The sequence below is a fragment of the Delphinus delphis genome, chromosome 3, assembly GCF_949987515.2.
Source record: "Delphinus delphis chromosome 3, mDelDel1.2, whole genome shotgun sequence".
Taxonomy (NCBI): Eukaryota; Metazoa; Chordata; class Mammalia; order Artiodactyla; family Delphinidae; genus Delphinus; species Delphinus delphis.
The window spans coordinates 48,242,335-48,261,652 of record NC_082685.1 but is presented as its reverse complement, the minus strand read 5'-3'; the positions used below and the strand labels follow the sequence as shown (position 1 = coordinate 48,261,652).

At 46.8% G+C, this 19,318-nt stretch overlaps 1 protein-coding gene across 5 annotated transcripts in view; it reads left to right on the top strand.

Annotated features, from left to right (window-relative positions):
* The first annotated feature begins 13,761 nt into the window (after positions 1–13,761).
* ABLIM3 (actin binding LIM protein family member 3) overlaps positions 13,762–19,318 on the top strand; it is a 144,985-nt gene continuing 139,428 nt past the window's right edge. Inside the window, exons 1-2 of one of the 5 annotated variants that reach the window (XM_060008574.1) lie at positions 13,762–14,305; positions 14,688–14,783. In XM_060008574.1, the coding sequence (XP_059864557.1) occupies positions 14,771–14,783 (13 nt within the window). In that variant the 5' untranslated portion in view covers positions 13,762–14,305; positions 14,688–14,770. The remainder of the gene's footprint in view (positions 14,306–14,687; positions 14,784–19,318) is intronic. The other 4 variants (XM_060008578.1, XM_060008575.1, XM_060008576.1 and 1 more) reach the window with 4 other exon arrangements.

Below are 19,318 nucleotides of genomic sequence, written 5' to 3'. Positions count from 1 at the left end.
TGACAGCAGAAATAAATGAGAAAAGCATTCCAAGTGGAGGGAAAGCCACTAGTAATAATGCCAGGATAGGAAACTGGAGGCATGTTTGGGGAAGGCCAGTAGAGTTGGGAGGGGCTGTAGCCTTGCTGTTCAAGGAAGTCAGGGCAGAAATGGAACTAGAGCGTGGTTCCTCGCTTCTAGTTCATTCATGCATTTGTCATATACTCACCAAACAATTATTTACCACCTACTTGGCCTAGGAGCTATGCTCTGTTCTGAATATTATAATAAAAACACTTAATGAGCAGTAATTATGTACTCCATGCAAAAAACAAAACTTCACCATCAACAAAATGAAAAGGCAACTTGTGGAATGGGAGAAATTATTTGCAAGTCATATATCTGATAAGGGGATGATATCCAAAATATATAAAGAACTCATACAACTCAATAGCAAAAAAAAAAAACCCCAAAGAATTCAACTTAAAAATGGGCAGAGGAACTGAATAGACATTTTTCCAAAGAAGGCATACAAATGATCAACAGATACAGGAGAAGATGCTAACATCACTCCTCATTAGGGAAATACAAATTAAAACCACAGTAAGATATCACCTCACACTTGTTAGAGTGGCCATCATCAAGAAGACAAGAGATTAAAAAATTCTGGCATGGATGCAGAGAAAAGGGAACCCTTGTGCAGTGTTTGTGGGAATGTAAATTGGTGCTGGCACTGCAGAAAACAGTATGGAGGTTCCTGAAAAAATTAAAAATAGAACTACCATATGATCCAGCAATTCCACTTCTGGGTACATATCTGAAGTAAATTGTCACTCCTTGAAAAGATAACTGCACCCCCATGTTGATTATAGCATTGTTTACAATAGCCAAGACCTGGGAACAAGTTAGATGTCCACTGACAGATAAATGGAAAATGTTGATGTATGTAATGGAATGTTATTCAGCTATGAACGAGAAGGGAATCCTCTCATTTGTGACGAGATGGATGGACCTTGAGGGCATTATGCTAACTGAAATAAGTCAGACAAAGACAAATACTGTATGATCTTACTTATATGTGGAATCCAGAAAAGCCAAACTCATGGAAACAGAGAACAGACTGGTGGTTGCCAGAGGTAGGGGATGATGGGGTGGGCAACATAGGTCAACGTGGTCATAAAGTACAAGCATCTAGTTATAAGATAAATAAGTCCGGGGATGTAATGTATGGCATGGTGACTATAGTTAACAATGCTGTTTTGTATATTTGAAAGTTGCTAAGAGAGTAGATCTTAAAAGTTCTCATCACAAGAAAAAATATTCTGTAACTATGTGGGGTGATGAATGTTGACTAGACTTATTGCGGTGATCATTTTGCAATATATACAAATAATTCATTATTTTGTACACCTAAAACTAATACAATGTTATATGTCACCTGTAGCTCAATAAAACTGGCAAAAATGTAATTTAAAGAAAGAAAAATAGAAGGAGAGTAAAAACAAAAAACAAAAAAGTAACTATATTTACAGAACACCAACTTTGTGCTGGATGCTTTTCTGGGCACTAGGCATAGACCAAGAAATGAAATGGACCAAGATCCCTACTACTGTGTAACTTTCAGAATGAAGTTTGTCCAGCTTTAGCAAAGACCCACCTGGCAAGAAGGGGCCCTTTCTGAAGGCTCACCTACAGCCCTAGTCCAACGGCCGCTTATCTCTCAACTATTTTCTACTCTGCCTTCCACATCAAGACTCCCAGATGCCAATTCTTTGGTTTTTACAACTAATGTTTTATTTAAAATTTTATATTTTCATGATGAAAACTTTTTATATTATGTGTAATAATATAAATACATTTTGATCAATTAAGTAAAAAACGAAAGAAAAGGATCTTCACTTAATCCTTACAGTGCCCCATAAGAAATATACTAACATTATCCTTAGTTTAGAGATCAGCAAACTAAGAGTCTGGGTGACTCACCCCAGCTCACCTGCTCTCTGGGCACAGCAGACTCAGGGCTTGAGCCCAGGAGGGGAACTGCGGGGCCCTGGTCCTCACCACTCTGGTCAGTGCCCGAAGCTCTGCCAGGAAGACTGATCCGTGTCTGTGCGGTGTAGACACGCGGCCGTCACAGGTGCAGATAGGTCACCACACCACGGGCGAGGTGACGCCCAGACTTTCCTCTGCAAGGGGTGAAAGTGAGCCCTTGCCAGGGGTCAGCTGAAGAACTAGCCCAGCAGCTCAGGGAGGAGGCCTGGCTGCTGACCTGCTGACCGGGGCAGAGGTCACCACGCTGCCAGCTCTGACCTCACCCAGGACTGCTGACTGCTCTTTCCAAAACGTCAGTTTCCTGTTTCTTGGCTCCCAAATCCAACCTGGGGTCAAGGGCAGGCAACTGACGCCTCACCCTGGAAGGTGAGCCGTGAAAGTGTCCTTACAGTAACGTGTCCACTCCCCAACCCCAGTTAAAGATAAAGAAACCGAGCCCTAGGGCTTCCCTGGTGGCGCAGTGGTTGAGAGTCCGCCTGCCGATGCAGGGGACACGGGTTCGTGCCCCGGTCCGGGAAGATCCCACATGCCGCAGAGCGGCTGGGCCCGTGAGCCATGGCCACTGAGCCTGCGTGTCCGGAGCTCCGCAACGGGAGAGGCCACAACGGTAAGAGGCCCGCGTACCGCAAAAAAGAAACCGAGCCCCGTAAAGACTAAGTCATTCGTTCAACACTTTTAGGCAATTTTGTGGCAAAGCCTCCCTCAGACCTCAAACCTCAGGACTCTCAGTTCAGCGTGCTTCCACAAAACATGACAAATTAATCAGTTCATGTTTTAAAAGTAGGTTCCCTAGTGAGCAGGCTGGGATAGGATGAGGTGTGTGTGTATGTTTGCCAAGTACAAGCCCAGGGTCTGACACTCCCCACCAATCCCAGGGAAGAGAATTTCTCCTCAGTCCAGCTTATCTTGAAGAGGAAGTCAGGTTTTCAGGGAATGGGAGAGCAAGGGGGAGCCCTTCCATCCAGCGAGTCCACCTCAGGTGTCTTTCCTGGGCACCTGGGCACCCACAGCCCGTGCAGCAGCATGGCTGGAAATAGTGAGAAATGGAAGGAACCTAAATGCCCATCAGTGTGGAGGTGGGCAAATATGATGGTGCATTTAGTCAGCAGTGAAAAAGCATGAAGCAGGTCTAGATAGAGAGTCAAGGGAAGACCTCTAAGACATACTCTGAGGCAAAGACTGAAGAAACCTGTATATAGCACATACGGTGTGGTCCCATTCACGTACAGAAGCACACTATATATGTGACTTCGGCTGTATAGGAAAGGGCTCACATTGCCTGATGATAGCGATTTGTTCATTCGTTCCACAGATGCACATCGAGTGCCCTCCCTGTGCCCCTCACTGCGCTGGATGAGGGATCAGCAGTGAGCAGGGCAGACAACATCCTGGTCTCCTGTAGCCCGGTGAGGGGGTGAGGGTAGGAGAAGGGATAACCGTACTCTTTTTTTTTTAAAGAACTCTGTGTTATTTGAGGTTTTTAGCACCTATAATTTACTTGTGAATGTGTCATTGTAAATATGTAAATAAACAAAAGAAGAAGGTGGTTGGAGACAAGAAGAGGAGGAGAAACTCACAGCTAAGTGTGGGGTGGCAGAGGCGACCTTGGAAAGGAAGCACGAGGTGTCTCCTTAAAGGGTTACAGCACAACAGGCGATCAAAATCTCTGGAGAGAAGGTCAATGGAAATTTTTTATATACCTCCTAGACGATTTTGATTAGCTGAAATTTTGGCAAATACTGTCCCAGGGGTTCCTTTCACAGGGATGAGGGACAGAGTATAGACTTCAGGGATCTTTCAATGACTAGCTCTCCTTTCTTAATCTTCTGATCCACGCCAGAATTAAAGACTTAACCAGCAGGGGAGTAGCACAGGCAGGGCATTTGAGCTGCAGAAAAAATAATCACACCTGAGCAAACTATGGTCGTACCACAACCCCAGGCTTCTAAGTCATTCCGAGAATTAGTTTAACTAAATGAGATTTGGGGTCCTAACCTCCGATATGATGTGCATCCCATATATGTAACACTACATTGGCGTGAAGCAACGGAAGGTGTTTTGGTGAGTGCTTTATTTTTCATTACCTAATTCCAGTATTTCTCAACCAGGGGCCGTTTTGCCTTCAGGGGGACATTTGATAATATTGGGAGACATCTTTGGTTGTCACAGCTGGCCACTGCCTTCCAGTGGGTAGAGGCCAGAGATGCTGCTACACATCCTGCAATGCACAGGACAGCCCCCATAGAAAAGAATTATCCAGCCCAAAATATCAGTGGTGCCACTGTGAAGAAACCCTGCCCTATTCCATCCACTCATACTGATCCATATCTTTGGCAACTTATCGAATAATTATTCGAATATTTCCACAGATCAGGGGAAAGAGATTATAGGCAGTTATTCAAATTGGACACCTTAGAGTTCTTGCTTTCCTTTGAGCAAGAAATTTAGTAGCTAAGGGGTCCCATGGTTGGGTTTGAATGCCAGTTCTGTCACTGACAAGGTGGATGAAAATGGACATGTTGTGCAAAATGTCTCAACTTTCACCTCCTCAGGTGTCAAATGACTATAAGCCCCATGAGGGCAGGGACTGTCTCTATTTGGGGCAGCAAAGTATACATATTCTCCTGGCACATAGCAAGTGCTTGTGTGTTTATAGAAGGAATGAATGGTATCTTTGTTATAAACATAATCATTTTTTGAAATCATTGCTACTTTTAAAATCTTAATTAGAAACTTGAATGTTAGGGATTATTTTTATTAACTGCACCTTGTCCTAGCAGAGCCAGACCTCACTGCATGATATGCATTAAATCCTGTACTACACGTGTACAAGTATCGGTAGGGGGAAAGACTGTAGGTTCTAGCATCAGACAGCCTGGGTTTCAATCTGAGCTCCACTCCTACATGAGCTTAGACACTTGATTGACCCTAAGTCTCAAACTCTCCATCTGAAAAATGGGGTAATAACAATTCCTACCTCATAGGGCGCTTGGAAAAATTTAAGTGAGATAATGTCTGCAAAGCCCTTAGCCCAGTGCTTGGCACACAGCAGTCTCTCAGTAAAAGGAAACTTTATAATGCTTTTGGCCTCCAGCCTCCAAATCAAGGGCACCTTGCTCAGTTACCTCTCCAATGAGAAGTAAAGACACAGTACTGAAGTCAGGATCTGGCCCCAGAGACCAAGCTGACTCAGCTCCTTTCTGCTGCATGGGAATTCAGGGACTCACCCTTCTTACTCCCCACTACATGTACCTGAACGAGGGGTTTTGGAGCAAAAATTCCGTATTCTTCTGTATACCCACTTAGCCATATTCAAAATACGGCCCCAATGACTAGATACACAGAATTTTCATTCTGCTAAAAGGCCAAAGGACACTAATAAAGATGTCAACGCTGAAAATTGTTTGGAGAGCAAAGAAACAAATGAGGAGAGAAAACTGCAGCCTTTGATTCAATAATGAATTTTGCATAAAGGGCTCCGTATTACAGAGCACTAGAGACCATGCTGCCACACACTCTGCATTCCATTTTTTATGAGAAAGAGGAAAATGGGGGAAAAAAACAACACTAAATTGATATTAAGGGCATATTAAAGACAGTGTATTCAAGCATATATCTTGATTTGAGCACATGGACCCAAACCATTTATATTTTATAGCATAGTAAAAGCTTGGAGCTGAAAAGAAGCATCTAGTCCAATCCCTTCATCTTCCAGATGAGCAAATTAAAGCATCTGGGCATTAAGTCACAAGCCCCACACCTTCAGCCTTGTGGTGGCCAACTGGGGAAGAGGAGCCATGGGGCTTGTCCCTTTGTCCAATCCGGCCTGACTCAGGGATTCAACTCCAGACTGGAGGGGACTGGAAGGAAACTTGGGTCCTTCTTCTCCAAGTGCACCCTTCTCACTGGGCTTGTAAAGGTTGCACGTTCCCATAATCTTTACTGAGCACTTACTATGTGCCAGACACTATTCTTGGTACATGAGCTCCAGAGGAGGACAGGACAGGTGCCTGCTCCTAATGCCCCTAGCTTCCAGTGGACGACACAGTGGGTAAAAGTGCACAAACAAATTGAACAACGTCACTTCCAGTGGTGTCCATTCTCTGGGGAAAATAAAACAGCACACCGTGACAGAGAGGGACTGCCAGGGAAGGATGACTTGGAAAGCCTCTCGAGGAGGAAACTTTCACTAGAGAGAAGTCCGGACTGCACAAGAATGTCCAGTCACATGGACATTGGAGGGAAGAAGTTCAGATCAGAAGGAACAGCAGCATGAACGCCCAGGGCAAGGGTGGGAGGCAGGGTGCCCAGACAGGAAGCCTGTGTGGGTAGAACAGGGTGAGTGAGGGGGAGATGCCAGGAGAGAAGGTCAGAGCCTGGGCAAGGCAGCCTGCGGGGACTGCAGGTACTGGCCTGACATCCCCCTGGAATATGGAAGCAGGGCTGAGATTTGAACTGGAGCCTCCAGGCTCACGGTTTTTATAGTTCTGTGATGGGCAGACCTTCCCATCATGTTGAGTCACCAGGTCAGTTACAGGAGGACCCTGCGGCACTGGACTCTGGCCACGCTATGCTCACTCTCAGGACCTGGCATGGAACAGGCCTCCAAAGGCCAAGGGAGCCCCCAGGCGCAGAGTGACCAGACAGCATGGCGATGGAAAGTGGACCCTCCCTTCCCATTAGTCACCATGACCCATATAACGTCAGTCAATCATGAATCAGCCCTGCCAACCCAGAGGAAGGGCTCAATAGACCCTGAAGATAATTTTTTTAATCATTATTATTAATTTTTAATCATACAGGAACTCATGAATACGTTTCTTTAAAAAGAAAAAAAAGAAAGAAATGAAATAAAATAAAACATGGTCCCTAAGGCTCATGTCCCCTAAACTCCTCTACTCCAATCCCGGTCATCTTGTCAGCCCTGCACCTCTGTCCCACCTAGAGCTGAATACTGTTATTATCAGTTAAGTGGGAAGCCTTCCAGACCATTTCTTATGCCTTAAAATGCATATGTGTTTACTCCTGGAAAAAGATAGTGGGATTTTTATGGGTTCATCTTAATAAATTGTAGCATACTGTATGTAGTGGCTCTGCAATTTGTTTTTGCCCCCCACCAGAAAATAGGTCTTGAATAGCTTATTCAGGTTATATAAACACCCACCTCATTTTTGCTAATTGCTGTGTAATATTCCTTGGTATGATATGCCACAACCTCCCTATGGATTGTCATTTAAACTGTTTCCCGTTCTCTTTGTATTACAAATGAAATAATGCTGCAATGGGATTTCCTTTCTGTCCCCTTTGTGGGCATTCCTCTATGACAGAAGGAGGACTTTACTCTTAGATGCAATTCCCAAATGGAAGAAAATCAGTCATGAGAATTTCTAGCAACCTAGTGGTCATCTAGACCCTGGAGACCTTTCCACACCGTTAGTTCACTGCATGACGTTAGCCAATTCCCACCGCCTTTGGGACTCCATAGGAGGAGGAACTTATTTTTGATGAATACTAAGAGCTCTCACAGTAATAGCCATCTAAACCTTGATGATCCCAGGTAGTGAACCTGTAGGTTTCTCTCACAAGTAGAGGTTTGATTCCCTTTCAGAGGTCATAAGGTGTTGCAGGAGGCCCATGGATTGCAATGTATCACTCCAGGCAGTGGCATGCACTCTAATGGTGTTCCTGGGGAAATGTCTAGTGCACACATACTGCTGAGTTCTGCTTGCCCTTTTCCGTGGCCTTCCTGGATATCAAGGGATATGATGTCACCTTTTGCAAATTCTGAGTAAATAACTGAGCTTGAATCGCTAAGTTATAATGAGATGACGGAAAAATAATCACTACTTACTCTGCATACACTTTAATTTACAAAGCACACAGTTTCTCATTTCATTCCTGGAACAACTTTGAGATACACACAGGAAAGGGAGAATTATAATACATATAATAATGTTTAATGGACGCTGTTATTCATTATAGCTGAGGAGGCTGAGACAACAAGAATTAATTAGTTGCCCAAGGTCACATAGCTAGGACGTGAGAGCAAACCTGGAACCCAGGTCTTCTGATTCCCAGTCCTTTTCTTGTGCACAGGGTAGCATTGTTCTTCCCAGCTGTGTAGCTGTGAAGACCCATTTGTAATCCTTAATTCTGGGAAAGGCATGCATCCTCAGCAGTTTCTAAAGGGTTTAGTGGAAGACCATATTCAGAGATAGAATTCAGTTCTTTTTTTAAAAAAATTTATTTTTTAAATTGAAGTATAGTTGATTTACTATGTAGTGCTAATCTCTGCTGTACAGCAAAGTGACTCAGTTATACACATATAGACATTCTTTTTTTTTTAAAATGGAATTTAGCTCTTAAAGAGCCAAGTGAATAAAGAGAGAAGAGAACCAAATTTGGGGGAAGAGGACATGGGAGCTAATGTAACTGAGCTCTAAGAAGAGGTGAATAAGTCCATGTTGTCTGAGAGACTTTTACTCCACCCATTAATTAAAGATACTTTCTGGGATACTTTAGCTAGCTGGTCACGGAAGGCCTCTCTAGGGAATGGCAATTAAGCTAAGACCTAGGGGATGAGGAGATTCTAGCTTTGCAAAGAAACAGGAGAAAAGCAAACCAGGTATAGGGAACAAACAGCATGTGTGCAGTTTCCAAGATGGACAAACTCACTGAAAGGCCAAGGAATCCCTCTGTGCTGGGAGCCAAAGGGAGAGAGGGTCTAAGATAAGGGGGCCCCCTTGATGACTGATCTGAGCCCAGAGGGTGACTTCCAGGAGAAGATGAGACTTGAGGGAATCTTAAGAAAATGACTGACTTTATCTAAGGGAAGCACAGCAGTAGAGGGCACTACCAGCAGAACCGTAGGCAGAAGAGAAATTATTGGTGAATAATAATTGGGTAAGACAATCTCTTAATCCGTAAAGTGGAAGAGTAGGATAGGTTCACTGAGGTCCCTTTTAGGTTGTACCAACACGGAAACTGAGCCCAGAGAAGGCTGGCCAAGGGAACGGCAGGCCTGAGTCCAGCTCTCATGTCTCCCAGATTCCCATCCGGAGCTGGCTCCACCCCAGCTCCTTGCTTCTGCCGGCAGGGTGGCTGTCAGGAAGGAGGTTCAAGCTGCGGTCGGATGTGAGCTTGAGTCCTCAGCAGAACCCTGCAGTGGGACCGTCTGCCCGGAGCCCCCCGCAGCCAGCGCTGCAGCCCCCGACACTCTGATCTCAAAGCCAGTTCCTTTGTTCCCCCCCCCGAAGCTTCCCAAAGACCTCAGGAACCCCTTTGATTTTTTTTTTTTTTAACATTTCTCCACAAAACAATATGAGGATCAAGAGGAAAAGCATGGCCCCCATCACAAAGCTGTCTCAACCAGAAAAACAGGCCTGTGTCCTGCCAATTCCACTTAGTTTTGGGAGCTTCCCCAGGAAGAAAAGAGGTGCAGACATGGGGTTAGGAATTACCACACCTCTCCTGGGGGGAAGATGACTCTTCACTCAGACCTGGGTCTCATCATAAACCTGGGGGATCAAGGGTCCCTGCACCAGCCTAGAACATGGTCAGACCTTCTGCCAAACTCCAACCACAGGACACTCAAATGCTTAGAACCAATAGCATTAGAGTGAAAGGAACCTCAGAACTCATGTGGTCCAGTCTTCCATTTGTAAATGTAGAAACTCTGGCCCAGAGAGTGGCACCTTACCAGTCAGTCTGGTTGTTCCAAAGCAAATAAGAGCCAGGCGTATGAGCACGCACTGGATGCCTGACATGGTGCTAAGTCGTTACATCTGTCATTGCTGTTGATGCTCTCAGTGAGGGAGGTATTGCTATAATCTCAGCTTTACATGCTAAGAAGCTATGGCCTAGAGAGGTTAAGTCACTTCCCTAAGGTCACACAGCTGTGAAGAGCAGAGTCAGGACTCTAATTCACACCATTTTATTCCACCGCCTCCAGGCTAATTCACATCCTGCTGCGTCAGGACTGTAAGCAGGACCTCCAACCTCCCAGCCCAGTGGAGCCACTTCCGTTCCAGGTCCATTAATCCTGAACGTGGTCTTGACTATTTGCATTCCACTCAGCTCTTCCACAAAGAAGCCTTGAGACCCATCACTTGTGTCCTGTCCTGCCTCCCCTACGGACCTGTGATTCTCTTTTGCCGCTTAATTCTGCACCCTCTCCTTCCCCCAGCCCTACACCAAATCATGATGGTGGTTCCTTCCTCTTTAGCCTCAGCTCAAATGTCACCTGTTAGGGAGACACCCATCCCTTAGTGTCCATGATTGCCCCCTCTTCTCTTACTTTGCAGATTGCAATAATAAGTCTGTGTGTTTATGTATTGTGTCCTCCCCACTGTTCCTGGCCACACAGTGCTTGGCATGGAAGAAACACTCAATCAGAAGTTGTTGAATAAATGAACAAATGAATGAATGAACTAAAAAAGGAAGGCATACCTTAGTTCTTTACATAAATTACTGCCAAAATCTCTCGTCTTACATGTGTCCAAATGATTTTGTTAAACCTACATAATCCAAAAATCTCACCTGAACCGAGGGCCTGGTAATTAGGAGTGTGCCCTTCCAGGTCTTTCTCTATGCATTATAGATCTATGTATACGTAGCACCTATAGAGGATCCCATTTGTGGAAAAAATGGTTTAACTATTTTACATGATATATTCTGTATATGCTGTATGTTCTCTGTATTATATATGTATTATATCATATGTAATACAATATACCCACATATATACATTATCCTAAAGAAGGACATACTGTATATATTTTTCTGCAATTTTCTTTTCTTACTTAATCATATACAGTGAAAATCTTCCCTCACTACTGCATGTAGATCTGTCTCATGTCATTAAAAACTACATATTATTTTTCAAATAAAAATAAGTATAGTACTCCCTCTTGGAGGGATATTCAAATAGTCTAGGGATGGCAAGTAGAAACTGTCAGATCACAAGTATCTATCTCTGCCCACTGTTCCCACCTCTCATAGGCCAGAAGGATTTTTGTATTCAAAATGAGGATGGATGAGAGTGTACTCATGAATGGCCAGGAGCAGCACAGGAGTGGGGTGAGGGGGGCAGGCTGATGTGGAGGACAGAAGTATAGGATGGAGCTGGATGGGAACAAGAGAAACGCAACTGGAAAGAAAAGTTGGGGCCTAGGGCCGTGTTAGGCAATAATAGCAATGAGGGGGCAGAAAGTGGAGAGGAGAGCCAGGGACCACCCCAGTTAGGGACAGGAAGTCAGGAAAGAAGGGGGCTCTTTGAGGAGAAGAGAAGCATAGTGGGGGCAGCGGCCTGGGTGAAGCCCCCAAGTTTTCCTCTTTCCCATTATCTGTCTCCCAATGGTTTTGCCACCTGGTTTTCCAACACCAGGAGCATTCGCCTGAGTGAGACTTGTTTATCTCCATTCTGGAGTCATAAAGTTCAAAACAAACTTCCAAACAAAGGGACCCTCTGCTCTGCGGTTCTCAGCTCCATTCTCTTGTGAGGGCAGAGCCAAGATTCTGCTTTCCTGATGATTTTCACAGCTGATTCCACCAAGGATCCCACCCCCAGCTTCCTCCTGCGTCCTTCCCGGCTGCCTCTGATTGTTGTGGACATCCTCACGGGTATTGCTTTTTTAGCCTCTTTTAACCCTTTTCTTCCTATCCTAATAACTGCGCAGGGAAGATAAGATTGTTTCCCCAACAGAAGCTAATTGGAGCTTTTAGACTGGACCAATGGTCTCTCCAAAGAGCTGAATTCATCAGCACCCAGCTGGATGTAGTATTAAAAGAACCCTAGACAAGAAGAACTGGTCAGTTAAGCCCCCGGTAATTGGAAAATTCTGAGGCATATTTTCATGGCCACCACTCTATGGAAAAGCCCAAAAGTTCTACATCAGTAGAAAATGACAGGACTGTCTCTGAGGGTAGGTATAAATGAGGGATGATATTAATAATTAGCATACACCGTCTTCATTTGCCAAGCATTACACTGAATATTATCATACACACCACAATCCCTGAGGTAGGTACCCTATTATAACCATTTTACAGATGAAGAATTTGAGGCTTATAGAGGCTGAGTCTCTTGCTAGTAAACGATGGAGCTAAGACTGAAAATCAGCCAGGCTGGAAACTGCTCCTGAGCTCTTAACCAAGCCACCGTCTGGTTTACCTAATTCACACTTGGCTTAGTTAGTTACCGTCTATCCTCACTCCTCCCCAAAGATTTATGCTCCAGGAGGCCAGGGTCCTTGTCTGTCTTCTTGTATCCCCAGCTGTCAGCACAGGGCCTAGCACCGAGTAGACACACAATAAATGACTGCTGAATGAATGATATGCTTTTATTTGACTATGTAAACCTGAAATCTGAAAAGTTCTGAACATTGAGGTTTTGGGTGATAACTAAATACGTTCACTGAAAAGTCTTAATTTTACATATTAAATTTACCTGAACTTTCTCCCAGGGGGAAAAAAATTAGAACCTAGCAAGTTACATGTAACTTGGGAATTGAATAAAGAATCTCAATCTGAAAATGTAGGGGGTCTCTAAAGAGATCTTTGGGAATCATTTAAGTATGTATTAAGCACTACTATGTTTTCAAAGTTATTCTAGGCCTTTTCAGTAGCAAAGAGTGGTGAATCACCTGGGATGCTTGTTTCAAATGCAGAGCAAGGGAACCAGGAGCCATTTTTGCAGATCTCTCAGGTGATTATTATACAAACAAAACTGTGAGGAGGTTCCCCCTCCATTGGCAACAACTCCTAATAAGCTATCGAAACGTGTTTCAACCATTACCCTTCAATTTATCTAAAGATCCTTTAATGGCTGTCACATCTTGGAGTCCTAAGCCATATCAAAGTTTTTCACCCTGTGTAAGGTAGAAACATTGTATTTACCTAAAAGATGTTCTTTCCCCAGTTTTAAGAGGGTGGCCACCTACCCTTACCCTGGCCTCTCAGACTCTGATGCAGTGACTCACTCTCACAAGGGACCAACCTAGAAACGAGAAGCTCTAGTCCAGTTCTGCCACCACATGTTGTGTGTCTGAGGGCAGGTGGCTCAGCCTCTCTGACCCACTGTTTCCTTGTCTACAAATTGGGGGTGTGAGTGTTCACAGCTTTTTTATTCTACCCGTGCTCTAACCAGAGACATGGTATAGACAGGGATTATGTGTCCTTTCAGTCTTGTTCTTCTACACTCCAAAATCATGGTTCTGTGATGACAAACTAGGTTCAGAAGGTGACAGGGCAAGTAGTCAGGGGAATGTAAAAAATCTCACCTCACTGAATTCACCATGACCAAGAGAATGAGAATTTAGGTCTCTTTAATACACACCTACAAAAACTGATTCCAGGAAAAAGAAAACTTTTGGCCATACAAAACTGGGTGAACCAGTGAGGTTGAGTCATGAGGGTACTCACCTGCTGTTTGCCTCAGACAGGGAGGTGTTTCAAGGCGGGCGTTCCTGGAGCTTCTACTCTTGAGGGCTGCACGATATTAGATCCAGGAGAGACCTGGGGCATTCTGTCAACAAATATTTATTGATACCCACTATGTGCCAGGTGCTCTTCTAGGTATTGAGGGCCTGGCAGTGATGCCAACTGACAAGACCCATACTTTGATGGAGCTAATATTCTCATGGAGAGGAGGGATGATTAAAAATATTGTAACAAATGGGTCAGTGATAAGGGGTATGAAGGGGGAGGTAGGGACAGAAGTTAGCAGACTGGAGGAACCCCTAATCTCTTATCCACGTGTCCAGTCGCCACCTTCTACACTTGGGGACGAAGAGGCAGAGACAGCAGTCACCTGCTCAAGACCAGACTACACCCAGCTGGTGAGAAGCAGAGTTGGAAGTGAACACTGTCTTCCTGCAAAGCCAATCCTTTCTTCACAGCCCCTCCCGATGAAGGGTCTATTCTCCTATCATGGTCTAGTCCTTAGAACCCAGAATCAAGGAAGGGAAGCAGCGCTCAAGCACCCCCTTGTTGGCCGCAGGACACAGGGTCCCATCGGTCCCCCTTCACAGCCCAGCACCCAGGGAGAAGCCCGGGCGGGGCGGGGCCTGGACACGCGCCGACGCGTCCAGCAGGTGGCAGCAGCGAGCGGCCGCGCCCCCTGCGCAGCCACCCCGAGAGCCGGCATCATGGATGTCGAGCTCTCCTATTTCGCTTTGCTCGCCTTGGAATTCGAGACCCCAGACGAGGACCAGGATTCATGAACCGGTCGCAGGGGCCCGGGCAGGGGCCTCTGGCTCCCGACGCTGGCCGAGAGGTGGGTCCTGGGGCGGGTCGCTGCTCGCGGCGCCCGGGTGGGGACGCCCTGTCCAGCGGAGCCCGGCGCCCCGCGCGCTGCCCCCGCCCTGCCTCCCTGTGGTCCACACCCCCTTTGGGCTCCCGAGCCGCTGGGCTGCAATAGTCGGGGTGCGCGCGAGCAGGCGCTGCCAGCCCTGCTTCTGCCCGGCAGTCGGGTCCCAGGAGCGGACGGACCCGGCGCCCGCGTCCTCTCTGCCTCCTCCTCCTTGCTGCTCTCACCTGCGCCTATTAGCCCCCTCGCCTTCAAGGCCGGGGGCTACAGCCCAGACTGACAGGGGGATAGCAGAAAGAGAGCACCTGAGGATACAGAGCTGACACTGGACTGCCCTTTTCACCCCCAGGTGATGAGTGAGGTCGGAAGATCGCAAGATTTAAAAAGCATCTGGAGTCTCCGTATTGAAAGACCCAGTGCGAAGGCATCACCATGAACACGAGCAGTAAGTGGGTCCTCCTCTTCTTTGCCATGGGAACAGGGTGGGGGCGGGAGGTGCAGGAGCCGGCGCTGGGGCTGCCTGGAAGGAGGAAGAAGCCTGGCACGGGGGGACACATGGCCCCCAGACTCCTCTTTGGTCCTTTCTGTGCTCCCTCCTGGGCACAGGGATGTGGCTCCGGCTTTTCATGATGATGTGCTCATGTTTTATTGGCAGCGCCACTTGCCTGTGTGGGGAAGGCTGCTTGTCTCCTTCTAGCAATGCCTGGCAAGGCCTCGGAAGCAGTAGTGTGGCCATTGTCTGACTCGGGGGGCTCTGAGGAGACCTCTGGGCTAACAGCTGGAAAGCCAAGGAAGGCCCTGCTTGTCCTGGAGCCGGGAGGAGCAGGGAGGCTGGCCTCGGGCTGGTGGGTGGGTGAGTGGATGTGGGCAGGCCGTGGGATAGGAACGAGCAGTTTGATAAACAAATCATCAGGAAGCCACCTTTGGGTCTGGAGATTGTGAAATATCCTGCTCTTGTGTGCAGGCAGCCCCAGGGGCACAGGGCTGATTTTTTCACACACCTGCAGGCTCTTTAGCCATCATGAGAATGAGAGAAAAGAGACAAGCCCTTCGGCCAAGGTCTCTTAACATCCCAGAAGCAGCAACTGCTCTGCAGAGCCAGCACCAGACATTTTGCTGCTGGGCTGAGCCTCAGCTGCTGAGAAATGCAGTAAGAAATACGAGGCCCAATCCCTTTCTCCTCAATATAGTACCTTTGACCATGGGCACCTGCTGGGGTGGGTGGCATGGGTGCCACCTGGAAGGAGGTCGGGGTTCAAGTCCCCCCTCCTGCCTCCCGGCCAGCTTTGCTTGTCTGGGTTATTTAGCAGCAGGCGGGGTTGTTAAACCAGAGAACCCCTAGGAACATTCACTTCCCTGGGTCTATGACTTTGCCATCTCCTCTCTGGATCCCAAATTGCTCATCTGTGAAATGAGAAGGGTTGAATTAGAGGTCCTTCTAATCTAAGAATCTGCAAGTTTCTTCTAAAAAAGCTAGAGCTGAGAAGCAAGGCCATAGAAATCAATACCTTCTGAGGCTGTGCCCAGACCAAACCCAGTTTCCTCACCCTCCCTCCATTTTAAGGCTTATGGCATGGAAGGGGGGAAAACAAAGCGAAAGCCAGGGAGATGGAAATGAAATATATTTATTTACTATGTATTTGTATGACTCATCTCTCTGCTGTCTTCCTTTGTGTATTACATAGCTATGCTAAGCAAGCGAGTGTAGCTGGACTCCCTCTGCCTCTTACAGCCCAAGAATTTTGCCTCTTGATTTTGACAATCTGGAACAGGGCCGCAGCTTCACACCAGGCTCAGGAAAAGAGCAAAAATTAGGTAGAACTGATCACCTAATGGGCCACATATTTGCATCTGTGTGCTCTCAGACAAGTAAGGATGTGAACTGCCTGTCGCTTCTCACTGTCTCCAGGGGAAAAAATTTTTTATGGGAGTTCTTTCTCACTAAATGACAGAAGAGAAAGGTGGCTCATTTATTTTTCAAGGAACTAAGAAATAAGGTAACAAGCAACAGACCCTGCCCTTTTCTCTCTTTGGAATCATAAGGAACTCTTGTCCCATTAGCAACACTGAGTATTCCTGAAAGAAGGAAACAGATTTTACTTCTTTTAAATTTTCAAATAACAACCAATAGAATTGAATACTGCAGAAGAAGAGGACTAACAAAAATGCCATTCCAGCCTCATATACTTTTTCTAAGTGGGGAGAGTGTGTTTATTTTCTGGGAGTGGTGGAAAATAAACAGAGCGACTTGGACAGTCTTGGGGGCTCCTGAGTTTCCCTAAGAGGAAGTGCTTCTCTAAAGGGCTGCCTGGGGGCACACTGGAGAAACTCACGCTCAGGCTTAGAGGCTGGGCTTCATCATCATTGAGGTTCCTCCCCACCCTGGGAGTCTGCAAAAGGAGAGGGTAGAAATCAGACATTGCAGGAGTGAAGGAGTGACAGGGTCATAAGGTCACAGGGACAGAACGTTGGCATGAGGTCCTTGGAGTGACCTGATGTAAGCAAAAATGCTCTCCCCTTTAGGATGTGAAATTCTTAACTCAGTCCTCATCATGCCTGAAATTGAACCTAAGAGAAACTGTTCCTCGGTTTTTCTTTCACTTCCACTTACTGAGTCCTCACTCTTTACCAGCCACTGGGCTATGCATTTCACCTGCACCATCTACCCAGGCTCTCACATCCAACCTGTGAGATGGGTATTATTGCTCCAGTTTTACAGGTGAAACCTTTTAGCTAATGTTCAATAACTTCTTCAAGTAGTGCAGGTGATTGTTGGACTTTGAAACGTACTTGGGTGCATAGCATTTTCGACAGTGTGTGCCATGCCTAACCAACAGTTCAGATGTCACCATTGAGGTGGGGGCAAAGCATGCGCTTATTATTACATTGCTAATCACTTCATCTGGAGAAGAGGAGCCTCGGCTACAGTCTTACAGCTCATAAGAGTTGGTATAGCTCGGGCCCTGCAATCAGGTGGGTCCTGCAATCAGGTGGGCCCAGGTTCTAGTTCTCCTGTTTTCACTTATTAACTGTGTGTTCCTCAGCATGGTTGTGTCATCTGCAAAATGGGAATGATGGGACCTACCTCAGAGTGGAATGGAGATAATTGTTCATGTGTCGTGTAAAGTTCAGAGAGTGGTAACCGGGACATAGCTGGCATCATGCCAGCGATGGTGGCCAGGCTGTCATTGTCACTGCAGTAGTCAGTGTGGTTCTTGTCATTGTTGACTTGATGAAATTAGCGAGCAGGTCATTCAACCTCTCGGATGTCACATCTTTGTCATAAATTGAAAGGAATGTGGAAGTGTGATCTTGAGGATTAAACAGGATTGTGAGAGATTGCTTTGTAAGTATATGTAAATTTTTTTTAAATTTATTATTTATTTATTTATTATTTTTGGCTGCTCTGGGTCTTCACTGCTGTGCACGGGCTCTCTCTAGTTGTGGCGAGTGGGGGCCACTCCTCGTTGTGGTGCACGGGCCTCTCATTGCAGTGGCTTCTCTTGTTGCAGAGCATGGGCTCTAGGTGCGCAGGCTTTCAGTAGTTGTGGCTCGTGGGCTTCAGTAGTTGTGGCTCGCGGGCTCTAGAGCACAGGCTCAGTAGTTGTGGCACACGGGCTTAGTTGCTCCGTGGCATGTGGGATCTTCCCGGACCAGGGCTCGAACCTGTGTCCCTTGCATTGGCAGGCAGATTCTTAACCACTGTGCCACCAGGGAAGCCCCTGTAATTTTTTTTTTATTAATAAGAAACACGTCTCAGATGGCAAAAACAGGGGAGTGCCAAGTCAGTGACTCCTCAGAGTACATTTTAGTTTCATCAGAATTCTTTCTTCTGAATTCTAGCTGAGCTTTAGCACACCACAAAGCAGGGCTATGAGAGAAATGGGTCATTTTGGAGATGTAGAGTGGGATGGTGGTCCAGACCTGGCAGAATGCAACAGGTGGGCTCCAGCCTTCTGAGCCAGTAAGGAAAAGGGGAGGAGGGCTCCTTGCAGAGAGAACAAGACACCAAAGGCATGAGCAGGCCACCCAGGGCTAGTACTGAGATGGTACCTCCCCTGGGCCAAGGGCTTCTGGGAAAACAGAGTCATCATTTGTACCTTGGCCTCTGTGGGGTGTGTCTACTGTCCAACCTTTCCTTCCCCCTGCACACCCAACCTAATTCCAGGGATCTGTTATTTGACTCCAACCTGCTGAGGCAGCCTTCTAACTGGTCTCCCTTCACCTACTGCAGCCCCCTTCAGTCTCCTCATCCATCCTCCACATCACACTTCGCTTAAAATGCAGATCCAATTGCTCTTAAGATGCAAGAGGAAACCCCTCAGCAAGGCCTGGAGGGTCCCCTGTGGCCCAGCCTTGCTCACAGCCCAACCTCATCCACATGTGCCTCTACAGTCTCCATGTTCCTGTCATGTTTGCCTCCTTCAATTCCCTCCTGGAAAGTTCCCTGCCACCAGCACCAGCCCCTCTGCCCGCCACCCCTGCTCACCCAGGATGGCCCCTCCTTACCTTCCCAGCCCCAGTCCAGCTTACAGTCCCCGATGACGTTCTCCTCTGTGCACCTTGGCCCTGTTCCTTCAGAGCTTTGTCTGTGTCATCACACACTCACCCCTGGGTCTCATTTTCTGGAACCTACAGAGCAAGAAAAGAGCTGACCCCAGACCCCTTGCTCTCACATAATCCCCAGAGCCATGAGGGCCTCACTACCTAATGTGCATTTTCTTAGGCAACAGTAAGTCTTTGGTTATTCCCTGTCAGTGTCTCCCATTCCCTGTTGGCCCCAGGAGTTCCCAAGACCTGGGAATCAAAGCCAGGGGAGACCGAGTTGACCCCAGAGCATCAGAGGCCCTGAGCACCAGAGTCAATTCTGTGTGTCGTAAAATGCTGTGCTTTGCTTGGGTTGGAACTCCCAGAGCTCCTGAAGCCTGTGGCTTTCCTAGGCACAGAGCCAGCGCTGGCTCATCCTTGAGGTTGGAGAGG